Here is a 16871-nt window from a genome sequence, read left to right on the forward strand (position 1 = left end):
AACCAGAAATGGCAAATAAGAATGTTAGTAAAAAATAATTGATAATTATTTATAAAACTTGCACTCCCATCCTTGTTTCAGCTTCATTAAAACAAATAATACATAAAGTAATAATTATAACAATATATTGAATTTTTACATACATATGTGTTATATATATGTATATATATATATGGCACAATAAAGAGGAGAGAAAATATAGATATATAGGAGTAATATTTCTATTTCTCACTGGAATTAATGTATAATAAATCTGAAGTAATTGTAATAAGCCCACACAATCTAAAGACCAGTAAGAGAATGACATACACACACACGTGTGCACATATGCGTGCATAAATAAGTATACATATTTACATGTAACATTATATACACTATATATTATATATACATATGTAGTCAAAAATCATTAAAAGAATTACATTAAACTAGAAAGTATTCACCTAATGCAGAAGAAGCTGTAAAGGAGGAATAGAGGAACAGAAAAAGACATGAAATACATAGAAAACAAAAAGTAAAATGGTAGATATAAATGTACTATATCAATAAGACCATTGAAAATGAATTGATTAGAAACCCCAAACAAGGAAGAATTGTAACACTGAATTAAAAAAATCAAATCCAAATATATGCCTACAGGATGCAGGCCTTAGTTTCAAAGATACAGATAGATTAATTATGAAATGATGGAAAAGTTATATCATGCACACAGAAATCATGATAGAGTGACTACACTAATATCAGACTTATTTAAATTAGAAAAACTTTAAAAATGTTACTAGAGATAAAGAGGGATATTTTTTCATGATAGAATGGTCAAATAATCAGGAAGATATAACAATTATAAACATATATGCATCTAACAACAGTGCTCTAAAAATCATGAAGCAAAAACTGACATAATTGAAGGGAGAAATAGACAATTCAATAATAACAGTTGGAGATTTCAATATTCCACTTTCTATAATAGGAAGAATAACCATGTAAAAGACCACAGAGGAAATAGAAGAAGTGATCAGTACTCTAATTAAATTAGACCTAACAGACATCTGCAGAACACTCCAGCCAATAAGAGCAGAATACATAGTCTCCTCAAGTGCACATGCAGCATTGTACAGGATAGACTATATGCTACGCTATAAAACAATTCTCAATAAATTGAAAGAAATGCATTCACACAGAATATATTCTCTGGACACAATGGAACGAAATTAGAAATAAAAGAAAGAAATTTGGAAAGTTAATATGTATGGGAAAATTAAACCACACACTCCTAGATAATCAATTGGTCAAAGAAGGAATCACAAGAGAAATTATAAATTACTTTAATGGTGAAATACTCTGTTTTCCCCTAGTATCAGGAATAAGACATAGGATGTCCACTTTCATCACTGCTATTAAACATTATACTGGAGGTTTGAGCCAGAACAATTAGACTATATATATATATATATATATATATATATATATATATATATATATATATATATGGCATTCATACTGCAAAGAATGAAGCAAAACTATCTCTATATGCAGATGATATGATCTTGTATAGAGAAAATCCTACAAAATCCAATAAAAACCTATTAAAACTAATCAAGCTCAGCAGTGTTACAGGCTTTAAGAGCAATATATAAAAATCAAGTGTATTTCTATACTCTAGCAATAAATATTCCAAAAAAGAAATTAGGAAAACAATTCGATTTGCAATGGAATAAAATACTTAAGAGCAAATTCAACAAAAGAAGTGCAAAGTTTTTACTCTGAAAAATTTGAAATAACTATTGAAAGAAATTAAAGATATAAATAACTGAAAAGACATCCCATGTTCAAAGACAGGAAAATTTAACACTGTTAAAGTTCAATACTTCACAAAATGATCTTCAGATTCAAAACAATACTTAACAAAATTCAAACTGAATTTTTGCAGAAAGTTAGAAGAGGAATTGGAACTTTCATGTATTTCTGATGGCAATGTAAAATTGTGCAGCCAATTTGGAAAACAGTTTGGCACTTCTTCAAATTAAACATAGAGTTGCCATATGACTCAGCAACTCCATACACAGGTACACTCCAAAGAGAAATGAATAACTGTGTCTACACAAAAACTTTTTTTGTTTGTTTGTTTTTCATTTTTTACATCTTTATTGGAGTATAATTGCTTTACAATGGTGTGTCAGTTTCTGCTTTATAACAAAGTGAATCAGTTATACATACACATATGTTCCCATATCTCTTCCCTCTTGCATCTCGCTCCCTCACACCCTCCCTATCCCACCCCTCTAGGTGGTCACAAAGCACCGAGCTGATCTCCCTGTGCTATGCAGCTGCTTCCCACTAGCTATCTATTTTATGTTTGGTAGTGTATATATCTCCATGCTACTCTCGTGCTTTGTCACAGCTTACCCTTCCCCCTCCCCATATCCTCAAGTCCGTTGTCTAGTAGGTCTGTGTCTTTATTCCTGTCTTACCCCAGGTTCTTCATGACATTATTTTTTCTTAAATTCCATATATATGTGTAAGAATACGGTATTTGTCTTTCTCTTTCTGACATACTTCACTCTGTATGACAGACTCTAGGTCCATCAAACTCATTACAAATAGCTCAGTTTTGTTTCTTTTTATGTCTTAGTAATATTCCATTGTATATATGTGCCACATCTTCTTTATACATTCATCCAATGATGGACACTTAGGTGGTTTCCATCTCCGGGCTATTGTAAATAGAGCTGCAATGAACATTTTGGTACATGACTCTTTTTGAATTATGGATTTCTCAGGGTATATGCCCAGTAGTGGGATATCTGGGTCATATGGTAGTTCTATTTGTAGTTTTTAAGGAACCTTCATACTGTTCTCCATAGTGGCTGTACCAATTCACATTCCCACCAGCAGTGCAAGAGTGTTCCCTTTTCTCCACACCCTCTCCAGCATTTATGGTTTTTGATTTTCTGATGATGGCCATTCTGACTGGTGGGAGATGATATCTCACTGTAGTTTTGATTTGCATTTCTCTAATGATTAATGAGGTTCAGCATTCTTACATGTGTTTGTTGGCAGTCTGTATATCTTCTTTGGAGAAATGTCTATTTAGGTCTTCTGCCTATTTTTGGATTGGGATGTTTGGTTTTTTGTTCTTCATCTGCATGAGCTGCTTGTAAATTTTGAAGATTAATCCTTTGTCAGTTGCTTCATTTGCAAATATTTTCTCCCATTCTGAGGATTGTCTTTTGGTCTTGTTTATGGTTTCCTTTGCTCTGTAAAAGCTTTGAAGTTTCATTAGGTCCCATTTGTTTATTTTTGTTTTTATTTCCATTTCTCTAGGAGGTGGGTCAAAAAGGACCCTGGCTGTGATTTATGTCATAGAGTGTTCTGCCTATGTTTTCCTCTAAGAGTTTGATAGTTTCTGGCCTTACATTTAGGTCTTTAATCCATTTTGAGCTTATTTTTGTGTATGGTGTTAGGGAGTGATCTAATCTCATACTTTTACCTGCACCTGTCCAGTTTTCCCAGCACCACTTATTGAAGAGGCTGTCCTTTCTTCACTGTACATTCCTGCCTCCTTTTTCAAAGATAAGGTGACCATGTGCACACGGGTTAATCTCTGGGCTTTCTTTCCTGTTCCATTGATCTATCTTTCTGCTTTTATGCTAGTACCATACTGTCTTGATTACTGTAGCTTTGTAGCGTAGTCCGAAGTCACAGAGTCTGATTCCTCCAGCTCCGTTTTTTGATCTCAAGATTGCTTTGGCTCTTTGGGGTCTTTTGTGTTTCTATACAAATTGTGAGTTTTTTTTGTTCTAGTTCTGTGAAAAATGCTAGTGGTAGTTTCATAGGGATTGCATTGAATCTGTAGATAGCTTTGGGTAGTAGAGTCATTTTCACAATGTTGATTTTTCCAATCCAAGGACATGGTATATCTCTCCATCTATTTGTATCATCTTTAATTTCTTTCATCAGTGTCTTATAATTTTCTGCATACAGGTCTTTTGTCTCCTTACGTAGGTTTATTCCTAGATATTTTATTCTTTGTGTGGCAATGGTAAATGGGAGTGTTTTCTTGATTTCACTTTCAGATTTTTCATCATTAGTGTATAGGAATACCAGAGATTTCTGTGCATTAATTTTGTATCCTGCTACTTTACCAAATTCATGATTAGCTCTAGTAGTTTTCTGGTAGCATCTTTAGGATTCTCTATGTATAGTACCATGTCAGCTGCAAAGAGTGACAGCTTTACTTCTTCTTTTCTGATTTGGATTCCTTTTATTTCCTTTTCTTCTCTGATTGCTGTGGCTAAAACTTCCAAAACTATGTTGAAAAAGAGAGGTGAGAGTGGGCAACCTTGTCTTGTTCCTGATCTTAGTGGAAATGCTTTCAGTTTTTCACCATTGAGGACAATGTTGGCTGTGGGTTTGTCATATATGGCCTTTATTATGTTGAGGAAAGTTCCCTCTATGCCTATTTTCTGGAGGGTTTTTATCATAAATGGGTGTTGAATTTTGTAAAAAGCTTTCTCTGCATCTATTGAGATGGTCCTATGGTTTTTCTCCTTCAATTTCTTAATATGGTATATCACCCTGATTGATTTGCATCTATTGAAGAATCCTTGCATTCCAGGAATAAACCCCACTTGATCATGGTGTATTATCCTCTTAATGTGCTGTTGGATTCTGTTTGCTAGTATTTTGTTGAGGAAATTTGCATCTGTGTTCATCAGTGATATTGGCCTGTAGTTTTCTTTCTTTGTGACATCCTTGTCTGGTTTTGGTATCAGGGTGATGGTGGCCTCGTAGAATGGGTTTGGGAGTGTTCTTCCCTCTGCTATATTTTGGAAGAGTTTGAGAAGGACAGGTGTAGCTCTTCTCTAAATGTTTGATAGAATTCTCCTGTCGAGCCATCTGGTCCTGGGCTTTTGTTTGTTGGAAGATTATTAACCAGAGTTACAATTTCAGTGCTTGTGATTGGTCTGTTCATATTTTCTATTTCTTCCTGATTCAGTCTTGGCAGGTTGTGCTCTTCTAAGAATTTGTCCGTTTCTTCCAGGTTTTCCATTTTATTGGCAGAGTTGCTTGTAGTAATCTCTCATGATCTTTTGTATTTCCGCAGTGTCAGTTGTTACTTCTCCTTTTTCATTTCTAATTCAATTGATTTGAGCCTTCTCCCTTTTTTTCTTGCTGAGTCTGGCTAATGGTTCATCAATTTTGTTTATCTTCTCAAAAAACAAGCTTTTAGTTTTATTGATCTTTGCTGTTGTTTCCTTCATTTCTTTTTCATTAATCTCTGATCTGATTTTAATGATTTCGTTCCCTCTGCTAACTTTGGGAGTTTTTTGTTCTTCTTTCTCTAATTGCTTTAGGTGCAAGGTTAGGTTGTTTATTTGAGATATTTCCTTTTTCTTAAGGTAGGATTGTACTGCTATAAAGTTCCCTCTGAGAACTGATTTTTCTGCATCCCATAGGTTTTGGGTCGTCGTGTCTCCGTTGTCATTTGTTTCTAGTTTTTTTTTATTTCCTCTTTGATTTCTTCAGTGATCACTTCGTTATTAAGTAGTGTATTGTTGAGCCTCCATGTGTTTGTATTTTTTACAGATCTCTTCCTGTAATTGATATCTAGTCTCTAGCGTTGTGGTCAGAAAAGATACTTGATACAATTTCTATTTTCTTAAATTTACCAAGGCTTGATTTGTAACCCAAGGTATGATCTATCCTGGAGAATGTTTCATGGGCACTTGAGAAAAATGTGTATTCTGTTGTTTTTGAACAGAATGTCCTATAAATATCAATTAAGTCCATCTTGTTTAATGTATCATTTAAAGTTTGTGTTTCCTTATTTATTTTCATTTTGGATGATCTGTCCATGGGTGATAGTGGGGTGTTACAGTCCCCTACAATGAATGTGTTACTGTCGATTTCCCCTTTTATGGCTGTCAGTATTTGCCTTATGCATTGAGGTGCACCTATGTTGGGTGCATAAATATTTAAAATTGTTATATCATATTCTTGGATTGATCCCTTCATCATTATGTAGTGTCCTTCTTTGCCTCTTCTAATAGTCTTTATTTTAAAGTCTATTTTGTCTGATATGAGAATTGCTACTCCAACTTTCTTTTGGTTTCCATTTGCATGGAATATCTTTTTCCATCCCCTTACTTTCAGTCTGTATGTGTCTCTAGGTCTGAAGTTCATTTCTTGTAGACAATATATATATGGGTCTTGCTTTTGTATCCATTGTGAGAATCTGTGTCTTTTGGTGGGAACATTTAGTCCATTTACATTTAAGGTAATTATCGATATATATGTTCCTATTCCCATTTTGTTAATTGTTTTGGGTTCATTATTGTAGGTCTTTTCCTTCTCTTGTGTTTCTTGCCTAAAGAAGTTCCTTTGGCATTTGTTGTAAAGCTGGTTTGGTGGTGCAGAACTCTCTCTGCTTTTGCTTGTCTGTAAAGGTTTTAATTTCTCCATCAAATCTGAATGAGATCCTTGCTGGGTAGAGTAATCTTGGATGCAGGTTTTTCTCCTTCATCACTTTAAATATGTCTTCCCAGTCCCTTCTGGCTTGTAGAGTTTCTGCTGATGGATCAACTGTTAACCTTATGGTGATTCCCTTCTGTATTATTTGTTGTTTTTCCCTTGCTGCTTTTAATATGTTTTCTTTGTATTTAATTTTTGACTGTTTGATTAATATGTGTCTTGGCATATTTCTCCTTGCATTTATCCTGTATGGGACTCTCTGTGCTTCCTGGACTGGATTAACTATTTCCTTTCCCAAATTAGGGATGTTTTCAACTATAATCTCTTCAACTATTTTCTCAGTCCCTTTCTTTTTCTCTTCTTCTTCTGGAATCCCTATAATTCGAATGTTGGTGCGATTAATGTTGTCCCAGAGGTCTCTGAGACTGTTCTCAGTTCTTTTCATTCTTTTTTCTTTATTCTGCTCTGCAGTCGTTATTTCCACTATTTTATCTTCCAGGTCACTTATCCGTTCTTCTGCCTCAGTTATTCTGTTATTGATCCCATCTAGAGTATTTTTCATTTCATGTATTGTGTTGTTCATTGTTGTTTGTTTCATCTTTATTTCTTCTAGGTCCTTGTTAAGTGTTTCTTGCATTTTGTCTATTCTATTTCCAAGATTTTGGATCATCTTTACTATCATTATTCTGAATTGTTTTTCAGGTAGACTGCCTATTTCATCTTCATTTGTTAGGTCTTTTGGGTTTTTATCTTGCTCCTTCATCTGCTGTGTGTTTTTCTGTCTTCTCATTTTGCTTATCTTACTGTGTTTGGGGTCTCCTTTTTGCAGGCTGCAGGTTCATAGTACCCATGGTGTTTGGTGTCTGTCCCCAGTGGCTAAGTTTGGTTCAGTGGGTTGTGCAGGCTTCCTGGTGGAGGAGACTAGTGCCTGTGTTCTGGTGGATGAGGTGGATCTTGTCTTTCTGGTGGGCAGGTCCACGTCTGGTGGTGTGTTTTGGTGTGTTTCTGGACTTATTATTTTAGGCAGCCTCTCTGCTAATGGGTGGGGTTTTGTTCCTTTCTTGCTAGTTGTTTGGCATATGGTGTCCAGCACTGTAGCTTGCTGGTCATTGAGTGAAGCTGGGTGCTTGTGTTGAGATGGAGATCTCTGGGAGATTTTCTCTGTTTGATATTATGTGGAGCTGGGCAGTCTCTTGTGGACCAGTGTCCTGAAGTTGGCTCTCCCACCTTAGAGGCACAGCACTCACTCCTTGCTTTAGCACCAAGAGCCTTTCATCCACACAGCTCAGAATAAAAGTGAGACAATGTAGAAAGGAAAGAAAGAAAGAAAGAAAGAAAGAAAGAAAGAAAGAAAGAAAGAAAGAAAGAAAGAAAGAAAGAAGGAAAGGAAGAAAGGAAGAAAGAAGGAAAGGAAGAAAGAAAGAAAGGAAGGAAGAAAGAAGGGAGGGAGGTAGGGAGGGAGGTAGGGAGGAAGGAAGAAAGGAAGGATGGAAGCAGGGAAGGAAGGAAAGAAAGAAAGGAAGAAAGAAAGAAGATAAAATAAAATAAAGTAAGATAAAATAAAATAAAGTTATTAAAATAAAAAATAATTATTAAGAAAAAAAATTTTTTTAAAGAAAGAAAGAAAAAAAAACTGACAGATAGAACCCTAGGACAAATGGTGGGAGCAAAGCTGTACAGAAAGAATCTCACACAGAAGCATACACATACACACTCACGAAAAGAGGAAAACGGAAAAAATAATAAATCTTGCTCTCAAAGTCCACCTCCTCAATTTGGGATGATTTGTTGTCTATTCATGTCTTCCACAGATGCAGGGTACATCAAGTTGATTGTGGAGTTTTAATCCGCTGCTTCTGAGGCTGCTGGGAGAGATTTCTCTTTCTCTTCTTTGTTCTCACAGCTCCCAGGGCTCAGCTTTGGATTTGGCCCTGCCTCTTCGCGTCGGTCGCCGGAGGTTGTCTGTTCTTCGCTCAGACAGGACGGGTTTAAAGGAGCAGCTGCTTCGGGGACTCAGGCAGGGTGGGAGGGAGGGCTACGGAGTGCAGGGCAAGCCTGCGGTAGCAGAGGACAGCATGACGTTGCACCAGCCTGAGGTGCACCGTGCGTTCTCCTGGGGGACTTGTTCCTGGATCTCGGGACCCTGGCAGTGGCGATCTGCACAGGCTCCTCAGAAAGGGGCTGTGGTTAGTGACCTGTGATCACACACAGGCTTCTTGGTGGAGGCCTCAGCAGCCTTATCGTCTCATGCCCGTCTCTGTGGTCCGTGCTTTTAGCCGCAGCTTGCGCCCGTCTCTGGAGCTCCTTTAAGCAGCGCTCTTAATCCCCTCTCCTCACGCACCAGGAAACAAAGAGGGAAGAAAAAGTCTCTTGCCTCTTCGGCAGGTCCAGACTTTTCCCTGGACTCCCTCCCGGCTCGCCATGGTGCACTAACCCCCTGCAGGCTGTGTTCACGCTGCCAACCGCAGTCCTCTCCCTGAGCTCCCACCGAAACCCGAGCCTCAGCTCCCAGCTCCGCCCACCCTGGTGGGTGAGTAGACAAGCCTCTCGGGATTGTGAGTGCCGGGCGGCACTGATCCTCTGTGCAGGAATCTCTCCGCTTTGACCCCCGCACCCCTGTTGCTGCGCTGTCCTCCATGGAGAAGAGCTTTCCCCCTCCGCCACCCACAGTCTCCACCCGTTAAGGGGCTTCTAGTGTGTGGAAACATTTTCTCCTTCACGGCTCCCTCACACTGGTGCAGGTCCCATCCCTATCCTTTTGTATCTGTTTATTCTTTTGCCCTACCCAGGTACCTGGGAAATTTCTTGCCTTTTGGGAGGTATCAAGTCTTCTGCCAGTGTTCAGTAGGTGTTCTGTAGGAGTTGTTCCACGTGTAGATGTATTTCTGGTGTATCTGTGGGGAGGAAGGTGATCTCCACGTCTTACTCTTCTGCCATCTTCCCCTCCCTCAAAACTTTTATACAGTGTTGATAAAGCATTACTCATGATAACCAAAAAGTAAAAACAACCCAAATGTCCATCAACTGATGAATGAATAAATAAAATGTGGTATAATCATACAAAGTGTAATCTTGAGCAATAAAAAATATAACTGAAGCGCTGATGCATGCTACAACGTGGGTGAACATTAAAAACATTATGCTAAATGAAACAGGCCAGTCACAAAAGACTTCATTTAAAGGATTCCACTCATATTACATGCCTAGAATAGGCAAATCTATCGAAGAAAAAGGTACATTAATGGTCACTTAGGGCTGTGGATTTGGGAGGAAGTGGCCAGTGACTGCTAATGGATACCAGGTTTCTTTTGGGACTGATAAGGATGTCCCAAAATTGATTGTGGTGATAGTTGCACAACTATGTGAATATACTAAAAACCATTGAATTATTCACTTTAAATGAGTGAACTTTATGGCATGTGAATTATATCTCAATAAAGCTGTTAAAAAAGGAATTTCTATAAATCATATATTTCAGTGAAAATGACTTGGTATGTTTCCTCATCATAAAGAGGCAAATAACTCAATGTTGAAATTATGATATATTCTTGTGTTGTAAAATTTAAAGCTGCCAGATCAGTTGCTTTTCTGATGGTGAGGAAATTAAATTTTGTTTTAAAGTATAGTTGTATGTATGTTCATATATTTCCATGCATGCTTTTATGATTTAATGTCACCCGAAATATATAACACTCTACCTTTCCAAATACTTCTCAAATATAATTGTGCAAAAATATAGAATATTTTAAATGTTAAGCTCATAGGGACATTTTTAAAGTGCCTTCTAAATGAAGAAAAGTAAATGGTTATCTAATGGAGAAAATTAGCCTTATTAATGAGAATCACTTCTGATATATACTATTCTTTGGCTTTAAGTGTGATAGTATAATGCCAGTACCTGGACTCTATATCCTGTTGAGTACTTATAGGAACGTGAATTCTATTTTTAACTTTTAGGATTGTTATGTCTTCTTAGAGAAATGACCTTTTTTTAAAAAAAAAGTCATGATGTAATATCCTTCACTATCGCTAGTAACATTCTTTGCTTTAAAGTCAACTTTTACATTGATATAGCTACTCTATCTTTACTTGGCTAGTCTTTGTATGGTATACTTATTGATATTTCATACCTATGGAAATTTGAAAATGTTACAGAAATCTTATAAAGGAGTTTTAAAAAGTATTGTAGTTTAGAGCTAAGTGTTTTGGATCTGTAATTATGTTGCTAAACTGATTTGCCATGATTTCAGAAAATGAGGAATACAGAAATCAATTGTCTCTAAGATAATTACAGCTATATTTCATTCTGGAAACTAAAAGACATATCTTAGAGTTCAATAAGCTATGTTTCCAAATTAACCTAATTGATTCTTAGATTTATTCTCAGATTAATTAATTAGATTCTTAACCAAACCGTTAGCTATAATTGGTTAGTTAATTACATGTTTCTGTGACTGGTTTTTCCATTTACCATTCTGTGACTGGTTTCACTCATGTCGTCTCTTTGTGTTAGGACCATATTTCAACTGACTTGTGTGTAGAGATCAATGACCACAGCTTCCATTCCCAGTCACAAACATAATTTAAAATATCTACATTTGGGAGACTAAACCAAAGTATCCTAATTATAGAAATGAAATGCCATCCTCCCACTCCTGGCTATTTATGTTACTGTAAGAATTATTTCTTGACAAATCAAGTACCAATCGTGAAAATATTAGAAGTCTCTGATGCATTTATATACAGATTATTAAATGTTCCTGTAACAATATGATTTATTTTAAGTAGCTATTAAACATATGCCTCTGAAACATAAATTTTATTATTTGTTTCCCACCCTAACAGCTGCAGAAATAACTGTTCAACCAACCTTGGAAGAGGCCTCTGACAACTGCACTCAAGAATGTCTCATCTTGGGCCACTCTGATGCCTGCTGGATGCCAGCTTCTCTGACCCATTCCAGCCCTTTACAGGCACAGACCTCTGCTCTGTGCCACAGCCCACCCCTGACGCAGACCACTCTTCGCCGGCGCAACCCTCCAGTGACACAGACCGTTGTGCTCTGCCACAGTCCGCCGGTGACCCAGGCTATTGCACTGTGCCACAGCCCTCCACCAGCACAGACCTCCACTCTGCACCACAGCCCACCTCTAGCACAGGCTACTGCTCTTCGCCACAGCCCTTCACCAGCACAGGCCTCTGCCCTCCGCTACAGCCCTCCCCTGGCACAGGCTGCCACAATCCACTGCAGCCCTCCTCTGCCACAGGCTGCTGCCCTCCATTGTAGCCCCGCACAACCACCAATGGGTCTGCAGCAAGGTTGGGGGCAAAGTGCTGGCCCTGATGGACTACTTTCTCTTGATCAGGGAGCACAAGGTAGTACAAGATCTCAGTTTTACGCCATGTCTGAAAGACTTCATCCTAGTGATGATTCAATTAAAGTCATTCCCTTGAAAACCTTCACTCCAGGGCAGCAGGCCAGACCCTCTAGGGGTGATTCTCCCACTATGGAAGAACATCCTTTATAAAACTAAAACAGCTACTTCACATTTTCCAACAGGATGTATATAATCAAAGTTTAAGATCCAATTTCAATGAATACTTCAAATTATTAGATTTGTAAATAGCTATGTAAATAGAAACCAATACCAGAATCAAGTCTAGAGCTAGACCCTTAGTCAAAAGTTAAAAATAAATTTACAATTTGATTAATTCAGAATGTGTATTTAAAAATAAAAGAAATTGAAAAAAAAGTTGCACCCTTTTGTACAGAAAGGCTTATCATGGCATATATTAATATATAGTATATATTATTTCTGGTGCACTGTATTTTTTCATTTATTTTTACCAACATGTGCAATATTACTGATTTTTTTCCATTCTGTTTTTTGTGGACCCAGTACATAGCTAATGGAAAACTAACAAATATCTGATTTTCCAAGAGTACGTTTATTCTATCTAAACTTTTGTTTAGACTGTTAGAAGATTTAAGTACGGTGGCATTTTTGTTTGTCTTTTTGTTTGATATTTGTTGTTGTCTCCACTTTTTTGTTATTAGTTTTTCTGCAAAAATGACCAATAGGGGGTGGAGATATCTCTTATATTTTTTGTTTCTGTCTGTTTTTTATGTTTTCTACCTTTATTTTAAGAATATATTGTTGATATAATTTGTATATACATTTTCAGTAAAGAACTTATAAAAACTGTACAGATTTACGTCTATAACCTATTTCTCTACTCTTTAGTAGAGTTCGAGACACTGAAGTGCAATAACTGTGCCCAAATTAGGCAATTATTTGCTAAAAAGGGCCTCTTTCTTTTTGTGTTAAATTTATCTTTGTAGTTTAGTGTAAAGTGCATCAGAAATCATGTTGTATCTGTCATTTTAAGCCTATATTCTATTATTAATTGGGTCTTTATCTTCTGAAATTTGTATATAACAGCTTAGAAAATCATAAAGAAGGTGGATGTATTCAACTCCTAATTAAAATAAACATAACTGTAGATAAAACCACATACTAAACCTATAAGACTAAGGGATTTTTGTCATTCTAGCTCAACCTACTGAAGAAAACCACTGATAACAAGATGAAAGTCAGGAAGGAACTTTTCAAGAGACATAATTATAAATCTACATCAAATGTGTTACAGTATAGAATTTTAAGGAGATGTGCAGAGGGAGAAATGGGGTTCATGACTGCCTCTTGGGGTTGAAAAGAAATACCCCAATAACACACACACACAAAAAAATAAACCAACAAAATCTCATATATGAAACAATATATGTCATTCTAAGCAAAGAATACATGAGTATTCCTAGGGAACATTAGTTTCCTTCTGTTGTCTGTTCTTTATTTTATTTTTTGTCCTCTTAACTGTCCGTGGTCTTCTATGTGCACATTTGATCAATTTACCGAAACACCATCAACTTAATTTTCATCCATAGCAAAACTGAAAATATTTATTTCAGTATTACACTAAACCAAGAGACAATTGATGTTTTAGTTGTGGTGTGGGGGGGGAGTGAATATTTCTTCTTGCTTAAATTAGATGTAGACTTTGTAATGTGTAACTTGAAGATATGTAATTTATGATTAAACTGTGTGTAAATGTTGTATTATAAACTGTGGTAAATGTATAGTTTCATTGGTGAAAGTTTCCATTGAATGTTGAGAAAGCTTCTCTTCATGTGCCCAGCAGGTTACGTAGCATTTTGAGAATATATTGTTCCCATTATGAAGCTCTTTAAATCATATCTGATTTGGTGTGTAGAACTTCTTAACTTTTAACTACTAGAGTTTAATTACTGAAATTTCAAATTAGTTAGTATTACTGATTTTTTTCCCTCATTTGTGTTTGTTATATTCAAAGGGATTTGGAGCATCCTGGTATTCCAGATGCAGGTGAGTCCTGAAGGACTGATGATGTTTGAAAGTGAAGATATTGAAATATGATGACGTATATGTGTTGGTATTCTTGTTGCTATGGTTAATGAAGATTTTATACCTGGGGAAGATAAAGAAACCTAGAATGACAAAATCGGTGCTTCCAGTAGATTTTAGAATGCTTTTTCCTCTAAAGCTTGCAAAGATAATGTGCTATTTTTTTTCTTTTTTTAGTTATTTCTACATTTTCTTCTCCACATTATTAGTTAAGATCTACACACACAAAAAGAAATAAATGAAAAAGAGATAAAAAGGAGAAACTGAAAGACAAATAATGTCAGTAGTATGAATAGTTACTATCTATGTTAATGAAAATCAGAATAGAAATCAATGTTAGATATTTGGGATTTTTTTTTCTGATAGTGTGATTTATTGAGTTATATGGGTGGCTCTTAAATCCTCATGTAAAATTTGTGAAGTTTTGATACCTTTCCTAGAGATATAGGAATGAACAAATATGCTTTTATTGTCCTTTCTAACTCTGATTATACAGTCAGACTTAGATTGTGTTTAGAATATTAAATGACTGGGCACCCTCTTCTGTGTTTGTACCAGAGAGGCTTTGAATGGAAGCAGGCTCAAAGTAGCCAAAGAGGCAAGGGGTGTGAGCCCAGTTATGCTCCCCTATGCATTCTCTTCCTAAGCTTCCACTGGGTCTGGACTTGGCAACCTGTAACGTCCAAGGTTTCAGATCTGATGAGATCTTTCTCATCACATTGCAAATTCTTTCTTTGAGTGGATGGACAGAGCTGTAGGTTGACAAAACTCACAGATGGCTTTTTTAATGTGCAAAAATTTAGTCCTGGAACTCCAATAAGTCTTATTTTACCATCAACCAAAAATATTTCCCTTGAAAAAAGTAAGATTTGATTTAGTTGGAAATAAGAACTTATAACTGAATGACAAGGATGGTAATAATATGTTTAGTCAGACTGGTTGTTCTATTTTGTGGCCATGTTCAGTTACATGTGATAATTAATTTACTAGTTATAATGTTAATATACCACATTTGTAAATATGTATTCAAACACTGTGTATCTTATATGCTAAGTGCATACATATTTTTTCCTTGAACTTTATCTTCAAGTTTTAGCTAATACTGTGTCAGTGTACTAAAAACAAACTTACATATGGTACAAACAATGTAATACATTTAGAAGGTACATTTTGTGTAGTCTCATCTAATTATTTAACATTTTATTTTTGGTAATGTAAATTTGGTTAGAAAAAAAAAGGTTGCTAAATGATTAGTGCTATTGTGTACTGGTGACAGTTATGAAGAGCCTCTGCCTTCTCAAACCAATATTTGTCACACACTTTCATTAAAGTCATGGGAAAATTAAGTTTTACTCACATGTATATTTCAACATTAGTTTTTTGTTGTTTATATTAAGTCTGAATGTGCGTATATCTCTTAATCCACATTTGTGAACACCTATTTGTTTAATCTTTTCTCTTTTTATATTCTTCTGATGTATATTTTCCACTATAGTTATCATTTCCTGTCTTTCCTCTTTCATATTTTTTCCAAACCAAATTTATGGTTATATATAGATGAACTTTTTCTCACAATCATTAGACTATTTTGCCTATTTCCAACTGGCACAATTGCCCTGGAAAACATGGGAGAAAGAGAAGCTGAACTATATTTGGACAGGAAACTTTTTACATTAACATGCCAATTATCACACCAGAGCAATTTTATGCAGAGGCCTTAAAATATTCATTCATAGTAGCTTTCTTACACTAACCATCCATATGCTTTCAGTAAATATGATTTTTAAAAGCAGTACAAGTTGACATCAGTAAAAGTAGTAAAATGAAAAGGCCACTCAGAAAAATGTGTGTGCACAAATGAAAACAAAAATAATGAAGGCAATTGTTTAGTGATTGTCTGTGATACTTTTACAAATAAAATGTGTGAAATTTATGCTATCCCTGCTTAAAATACTTGGAATTTTATGAAATATGTATTTATGTTTGTATTTCGAGAAGATTCCTCCTCTGTGACATCATACAGCATCTGAAAGTGAACAGTATCCCAAAGCAGCTCTAGCCATACTTTGGAAGTGAGACGGTTGGATATTGTATGGCCCAGGATGGCAGTATGTAGTCCAGTGGCAAATGTGTATTAATTGTTCAATATCAGATTCTGTATTGCATGCTTTCTTATTCATTAATATAGGTATTAATAAAGCTCTGAGAAATGAAGATACATATTCATTGTGTGTGTTTATTAATTCAAAAGTCAAAGGTTTTATTTTATTTTAAATAGTTTTCTAAATCTATCTAGAGTAAAATACACCTTTTGGTGGAACATTTTGATGAGTTAGCTTACTTTTTTGTTTGCTCAGTCCCTTCAATATAGTTCTTTGAAATGCACATCTTTTCACCCACTTTTCAAAGTTGGTAAGTAATATTGTAGTCTTTTAGAACACTTATTTTGAATCTTACAAGACAAACTTGAGATATTTATTTATTTCAGAATAGACCTATTGTCTCATTTAATGTAAAAGCCACCTAAGGATTTCCCTACACAACCCTTGAGGATCCAAGTGAAATAAGATTCTGGAGAATGTTGATAATATTTGTGGAACAAAATAACTTCACTCCTGGCTTCACTTTGGCTAAATGGAGAGAATTCCAGTACTTTGAAACCTCTCAGGCTACACAGGATCAGTAAATACTCCATTGCACTTGGTATTTTTATCAGTCCTGAAGTTTGATTAAGAGTTATAGAGCAATAATCTAGAGCTTTTTGTCTTCTTTCTTTTCTCACCCATTTTTCTGTAATTGTGATATTAATGTACTCATTCTTACCAAAGGTTGGCTGATGAAGGAATTAAAAACAAAAAATTAAATCAAGCAAATATTTAATTTCTGGCAAAAGGAGATTGGAAATTTAGAAGAAGTATAACATATGTGTAGGTTAATTTGTGTTATTTCTCAGCT

At 35.7% G+C, this 16871-nt stretch overlaps 1 protein-coding gene across 8 annotated transcripts in view; it reads left to right on the forward strand.

Moving 5' to 3' along the window:
* Positions 1 to 12002, forward strand: part of PCDH11X (protocadherin 11 X-linked) — a gene marked incomplete at both ends in the record, with an annotated part of 692182 nt that extends 680180 nt beyond the window's left edge. For 6 of the 8 annotated variants that reach the window (XM_079909949.1, XM_079909950.1, XM_079909951.1 and 3 more), the window contains one exon: positions 11320 to 12002. In XM_079909949.1, the coding sequence (XP_079766075.1) occupies positions 11320 to 12002 (683 nt within the window). The remainder of the gene's footprint in view (positions 1 to 11319) is intronic. The other 2 variants (XM_079909954.1, XM_079909956.1) reach the window with 2 other exon arrangements.
* Between the last annotated feature and the right edge of the window lie 4869 nt (positions 12003 to 16871).

Source organism: Stenella coeruleoalba (assembly GCF_951394435.1).
Source record: "Stenella coeruleoalba genome assembly, chromosome: X".
Lineage (NCBI taxonomy): Eukaryota > Metazoa > Chordata > Mammalia > Artiodactyla > Delphinidae > Stenella > Stenella coeruleoalba.